At 43.2% G+C, this 6,994-nt stretch overlaps 2 protein-coding genes across 3 annotated transcripts in view; one reads left to right on the top strand and one right to left on the bottom strand.

Annotated features, from left to right (window-relative positions):
- Positions 1–6,390, bottom strand: part of LOC107699113 (double C2-like domain-containing protein beta) — a 73,728-nt gene extending 67,338 nt beyond the window's left edge. For both annotated transcript variants that reach the window (XM_016500289.1, XM_016500321.1), the window contains exon 1: positions 6,053–6,390. In XM_016500289.1, the coding sequence (XP_016355775.1) occupies positions 6,053–6,109 (57 nt within the window). In that variant the 5' untranslated portion in view covers positions 6,110–6,390. The remainder of the gene's footprint in view (positions 1–6,052) is intronic.
- Positions 1–6,969, top strand: part of LOC107699144 (calcium-binding protein 2-like) — a 23,504-nt gene extending 16,535 nt beyond the window's left edge. The window contains exon 8 of the mRNA XM_016500332.1: positions 6,404–6,969. Within this exon, the coding sequence (XP_016355818.1) occupies positions 6,404–6,432 (29 nt within the window). The 3' untranslated portion in view covers positions 6,433–6,969. The remainder of the gene's footprint in view (positions 1–6,403) is intronic.
- The last annotated feature ends 25 nt before the right edge of the window (positions 6,970–6,994 follow it).

Below are 6,994 nucleotides of genomic sequence, written 5' to 3'. Positions count from 1 at the left end.
ACTTTTTATTAGCCATTTGGCGATTTTCTCTCACAAATCTCACAATTTACTCGCACGCTATGAACTGAACTGCTTGCGCATCAATGACAGATAGCTCACTTGCTCTGCTCTTTCCTCGAACACTTTGAATAGGAACATGACGTCATTTTGGTCTAGAATCGACGTTACTACATGTCTGCCATCTAGTGGTAGGAATACAAATTAGATATTACACCATATTAGGATCTACAGCCTATTTTATTAAGTATGATGTCTTGTTGCAATTTTGCGACTTTGGCGCTTAGAGGGTTAAACTGTTCTGGAACAGTGTTCTAAATACAACTTAACCACTGATTTCTAGTCGTGTCCTCTTTTGGAAGGCCAAACAAAGTAGTTTGGCGTTCACAATGAAACACAGCGTCACACATTGCGGAATAGAGTGAGCGGAGGCCGGGGGCTAGAGTGAGCGGAGGCCGGCTTGAGTACGGCACAGTGGGCGTGCTTGCGGCGGGCGTGCTTGCGGCAACCACATGTGACGACCCCGGGGCCATTTTAGGTAGGCGTGGTTGACTCTTAACTTTTATAAAGAATATCTCTTTGGATTTGAGACTTTAGTCTTTGCAACTTTACAGATCTTCTTTATGCACCAAGAGCTTGTAACACTCCAAAGTGAAAGGAAAAATTTAAATCGCATCATATGACCCCTTTAATACGCAGGGGAAATTCCCGACACTATACAAATAACCATTTATATGCTCAGGAGGTTTGCGTTGTAAGAATATACAGGGATTGAGGAATACTTAAGATATAAAAACGCTGACTCGTTGGGTGATGTTTGTTTTCTCATTAAAACCGTACGATTTCCTATAGAATGTATGGGAATACTAGGGAACACCAATGTGGCGGCACGGCGGCTTCACTTTTATGACATCATGAGCAATCCAGTTCTCTATTATAGATCAGTGGTTGCAAGGAACATTCAGGCTATAATAACACATATATGCTATAGTAACATGCATAGGTGCCTCATAGCTCACCTGGAAAAGGTTTTTCCGCAAAGGTTGCTACCTGTGTGGGAGAAATCAACAAAACGATGACAGATTCCTGTCTGTGCTTTTACACCGTGAATGTGTACAAAAGCAATGAGCATAGATATAACCCACGAGGGCGACTATTCGCGCAGAAAGGCAGCAGTGTCTGCACCTGTAACAACAGACTGTGAATGGCTAAAAGACCTAGTTGAACACCACTTAGCAGGGGTGTCAACCACTGCCATAATAGTCCACATGACCTATTTGACACCACCCACAATCTCAGTTCAAGTTGTAGACATAACCCTCTTGCAAAGGTAAACTCGCAATGCGAGTGAGGAAATATTCAACTCACAGAACTGACCAGAGTGCCCAGCACGAGTTGATCATGTAAAAGGGCGAGAGGTGATCAGCCTTCTTGTGCCACTTGAAATTCTTATTGACAGGGCATTCTGCTGGGCGACTATAAATATGATGGCGTCATGCCGTTATAGTGGTATAACAAGCTTAAAACAAGGAGGGCATACAGTCGCTGTCCAAGTACTCTTTCAAAAACTCAAGGCGACTAATGGGCTATATGACTATAAAATAGATATATTCAGGCCCACTGATATAATCCAGTCTCCTGGCCAAACCTTTGCAAGGGTCTATCTCAATGCACTCACTTGAATGCACGTTTCAATGGGAGAACTTGCACAATTGGTGGCTGACTAAATACTTTTTTGCCCCACTGTATTATGATTTAATGCACTGCATAGCAGAACGATCCGGACACAAAGGCCATTACAGTTCCTGTCGCCCGCAACGAGCGGGGGACATGAGAACAGACATAAGAGAGCTGACAGTCTCGCTATTTTTGCCTTATGAGTGAGAGCAAAGCACTCTGCCAAAGCCGCAGCCTGAGTGCTTCCTAGGAACTCTTAAAGGCAGAAACTTCTCAGCTCGTAATGAATGGAAGTATGAGTTAAAAACTGTGAGCACCCCTGTGAAATGCGAGCTCGCATCACAACAAAGCCCAGTTGCACTCTCTGGGTGGTTGAAAAGCAGAAGTCTATGACGGTTTAATACACTCCCTGAATGGACTATGATCAGTCATAATCCAGTGCGTGAGCTCTACTCATTTAGAGGGGAGAGAGCCGCTTTCAAACATTTCATGAATGTACACATTCGAGCAACGCTGGACTAATGAAATGCAGAGTATGGTAATAATAAGCAACAAGCGTATTGGTACATACAACATTAGACCAGCTCTTACGATTGACATATATTCACAGTGTCCAGCATAAATCTGCGGGAAGAACCAAGTTCATAAGCACAGAAACAGAGCAGATAGCTACAGCTGTAGCGCCTGAATACTACCGAAATAATAGAACACAGAAAGCTGTGTCATGAATGCATCAGTTTTGCATATGCAGTAGCTATTAGTGCGAGCAATGGCACTGCACATCAGCATATACAACCTAGTTGAAACACACGCAAGAGAGGAGCGTGGCCACAAAATCTCTCAGTCATCCAATGGTTGCTCAGCCGTCTTCCCCTGCATAGACCGAACATGCGGTGCGAAAAAGGGGAATTTTCAGGTCATAAAACCTAGTGAAAGCATTTCGCGAGGACCACCTTGCCGCAAACCAAATATCCTGAACAGACATGCCTTAGTTCAAGTCCGAGATGACGCCAGACTCCTCATGGAGTGGAGACGAATCTCTATCGAGCAGTTGACTCTATGAAGCAACATCAGACAACACTTGTGATGCTCTGAACATAGAGGCAGGCATTCTCCAGATAGAATGAAATAACAGTCCTCTGGCCAGCCTGCGAGAGGATCTGTTTCAGCGTGAGCAGTCCAGGGGGGCGTTCTGATAATGCACTCTCTGGAGTCCCCGGAAGAGCATGTCATGGCTCTGTACAATGACATGGACAGAAGCACTTTATGCTTTTATTTGGAACTTTATCTTACCAGAGAAAAGACGGCAGTTCAAAACGTCTCCGGTTACCTAACGTAACCTTGTTTCCCTGAGAGGAGGGAACTAGACACTTTTCTTCCAATACAGAAGAACTTTCTGTATTCTGTCTTACAGCTGTCACGCCACACAACAGAACAGTCATTGCTCAAGGGCAACTAGTTTTTGATTACAAAAGACCACGTTTCGGCCACAATCGTTCTCTGGATTCATTGCTAGATAACAGTCGCGTAGAGCGAGGGCTAGATAACAGTTGCGTAAAGCGAGTGTAGAGAGACATAGTGTTGAAAACAGTGGTATACCTGGTGCATCATCATATGATGGCCGGTGTCAGTGCTAGAGTGTACAGTGACTAGTGTAAGCGACACTGCACTCCCTTTATGAAAAACAACGGCCAGCCGGTGTTTAACATAGAAAGGCAAAGAATAGCGCAGCACCAGCATAAGCAGCAGTAGCATACGTAACACACCTCCTCACAAAAGCAGCAGCACAGCCAGTGCTTATATAGAAAGCGATGAACAGCGGCAGTGTGCACAGTAGCTAACGTACGCAGCACTACACACCCACATAAACAACAGCTGCGCTGGTGCTTATCACAGGAGGCGATGAACGGCAGTCACACCAGCATGCATTATGGATAGTGTAAGCAATACTTCACACCCATATGAGAAAACAGCAGCAAAGCCGGTGTTCAACACAGAAGGTAATGGAAGCGAGTGGCCAGAGCATTTTATATAGGACAGACCGCCGCTTTGAGATGGGGAGCTGCTTAAATTGCATGAGCGAACGAGTGGCTGGAATGCTCTGCACTCTATACATGACCGATCACCGCTCTGAGGTGCATATGATGAGAGTAAGCGAGCGGCCAAAGCTCAATGCTTTATGGAAGGCAGACCGCCATTCTGAGGCAGGGGGCTGCTTACTAGGGCTGGGACAATAAATCGATGCATCGCAATTCGTGGATCGATTCTGATATTTTCGGAATGCATCGTGATTCTCTCTCAAATCGATTCGGAGCTTAGTTTTTAACAGCAGATGGCGCTCTAGGCTAGTTTTTAACCGCACATGCAAATGCTCACGAAGAAGAGCGCTTGTGCGTTCGGCTGAGTAATGTAAGTGGTTAAATGTACTTGCACATCTGCTTTTATGATGTGAGATTAATGTAAACACAGCCCACTGTGAACATCCTTGTAATTCGCTTCAACCTTTTCGAACTTTATGAATGATTATTTTAGGTTCAAATGGTGCATGTGTATAGGAACTGGAAGCAAGCAGAATACGGCTATTTCTAAAGTACGCAGTGCCATCTGCTGTTAAAAACTAAGCTCAGAATCGATTCAAGAGAGAATCGCGATGCCTTCGGAAAATCTCAGAATCGATGCGGAATCATTTCTCGATTCGCGATGCATTGATTTATTGTCTCAGCCCTACTGCTTACCGCTTGAGTGAGTGAGAGATCGTAGCGCTTCCTCCTCTGTGCACAGCAGGTCACAGCACTGAGATTTGTGCATGGTAAGGCCCTGTCCACACGAACGCGATTATTTTTAAAACCACAGCTTTTTCTACGCGGTTTGGCCGTTCATCCACACGCAAACACAGCACCAGGTCACTGAAACCGAACATTTTTGAAAACTCCTGCCAGGGTGGAGATTTTCAAAAACTCCGGTTGCAGTGTTATCATGTAGACAGCGAAACCAGAGTTTTTGGCTTGTGACGTCGGAGCCTGCGCTGTTATCTCCGCCTACTGGAAACGTTTTCAGGCTTCTGATTGGCCAACGTGGCTTTACGGTTGAGATTATATCGCCACCTGTTGGTTTGGCATGCTCTTGACAGTGCTTCATAGAATGCGTTTGCATGTGGACGGAGATTTTTTAAAAACGGAAGAAGGAAAAACGTTTATAAAAATACCCGTGTACGTGGGGACATGGCCTAAATCGCATGAAGAGAGGGTGACTGGAGCATTTCCATGCCCTGAGTCTGAACAAGGCATACTGCTGCTTTGAGACAGAGGACTGCTTATGTCGTGTGGCAGGGGAGAGCATGAGAAGCCGAGCTTCCTGAAGGGTTAGGTATGAGGAATGCGGATGCTTAGTCCGCATGGGCTCATCACTGAAGTCCATAAGGTCCAACGCTGTTTTTGACGGCAGACAGACTCGCGCAGTGCTGCTTCTGAGTGGGAATTGCCCAGGCAGAACCATCGCGGTCCAGAAGGCATCTGAAAGTAATGTCATACTCACTGGAACGCTGCAGGGGAGCGGCAATCCAGGCACCGCCCCCCGGATGAGCGTACCTCAACGGCGAGCTTGTAGCTGAAGGAGAAAATTCTGAGGCAATGGCGTTCAGCGCCGCCTTATAGTGCGGGGAAGGCCACCTCTAATTTGCGTGTTTGAATGCCATTCCATATGAAAATCACCCGCGAGATTTCATAAGGTTTCAGTAGATTCGAGGAAGGAGGAGATAACCCCAAAGCGACATCTTCGATGATGCAATGTTGAGAGACCGACTCAAGAGGGAACAGTTAATCTAATCACCAAATAGGCAAAAGTTCAGGATGCGGAGGAAGTGAAATAGCAAATGGGTGATAATCTATTGCTATTACAAGACATTGGAAATGCAATTGCAAATGGACTTTGCATTTCCATTCAAAATTGGGCAGACATGTTACATGGAAAAGAAAATGGAAACACAAATGCATGATTTGCAATTGGATTATGTCACAACATATGTGTCCACAAATATGTTGAATACAATTTGCAATTCCTTTTTGAATATTGTCTGTAACATCACTCCATCCCTAACCCCTTTCCTTTTCAAATACACAAAAACCCTTACAAAAAGTACTATGTATGTAACCACAGTTGCAAGGTTAGTTATTTAGATATTTACCATAGTTAGTGCCCCAAAACAACAAACAACCAAACAATAAAGTGTATATACCACTCCTACAGGGGACATTCACCCCAACAGTGGAGTAACAGACACCCCTAGCAACCTTTATGTTTTCTTGATTTTTAATTAAAATTATATATAAATGAAGGAACATGTTAATAACACAACAACAAACTGTAAGCGTCTGCTTACCTCACTCAGGTGACAATTCCCGCCAATTTCATCTTTAATCTCTATTATTTTCCGCATATTAACTAACTGTAGTTCAGGGGAGCCATTTAGAGCTCGAGAAAACAAGCTAAATGTGCAAGAATTGGTTACATATGTGTGAACTTCTGAAACAAGCTTTTCACAACAAATTTCACGCGAACACCGTCAAGTGGTATCCGTTGATTCGTACGGAAGCCCTCAAGTGACATTTCAGGGAAAAGCCTCACACACCTTCGCGTTCACGAGAACAGGTGTAGTCGAAGTAAACTAGTCGACTAAATAACGACAATTAAACTTACATCAACTAACAGTTTTGCCGTTGTTTTCTTTCAGAGTTTGTCATGATGCTGTCTCTCCGATAGCTGGATGTTTGATGTTTTTAAATCACGGATCATCAAACCCGTCAGTCAAGTTGTTAATACGTTGTGCATACTGCGGATATGTATGTAGAAATGTAAAGAGTATATTTGTATTCAATAAAGGTCTGAAACTCTGTGAGAATATTCTGGTTGTTCGATGCAGGGTGGTGGATTATCTAATAAGTAGTAAGAACAGGACAAGAAGTCTGCGAGTTATGAAACACGCTGCTGCTATCTAGTGGAGGATATAGATAACGAAAATAATAATAATCATAATAAATGTTTAATTATTTTGAAATAATAATAAAAATGTCATTTGTTAATTATTATCTAATAGTAATAATAATAAATAATAAAAAAATTAGGCTCCAGCATCCCTGTGACCATACATAGGTCAAATTGTTTATGTAATAGTTTGTAATTATTGTCAGTAAAAAGAAGAAAATGAATAATAATAATAATAAAATTAATAATAAATAAATAAAGTAGGCTCCATCATCCTGCAACCCAACATAAGACAATTGTTTTGGAAATGTATAAACATTTTTTGTATGGACAGATAGAT

The sequence above is a fragment of the Sinocyclocheilus anshuiensis genome, unplaced genomic scaffold (assembly GCF_001515605.1).
Source record: "Sinocyclocheilus anshuiensis isolate Anshui unplaced genomic scaffold, SAMN03320099.WGS_v1.1 scaffold477, whole genome shotgun sequence".
In the NCBI taxonomy this organism is placed as follows: Eukaryota; Metazoa; Chordata; class Actinopteri; order Cypriniformes; family Cyprinidae; genus Sinocyclocheilus; species Sinocyclocheilus anshuiensis.
Note: the sequence above shows the minus strand (reverse complement) of the source record. Positions and strands in the feature narration are given on the sequence as shown.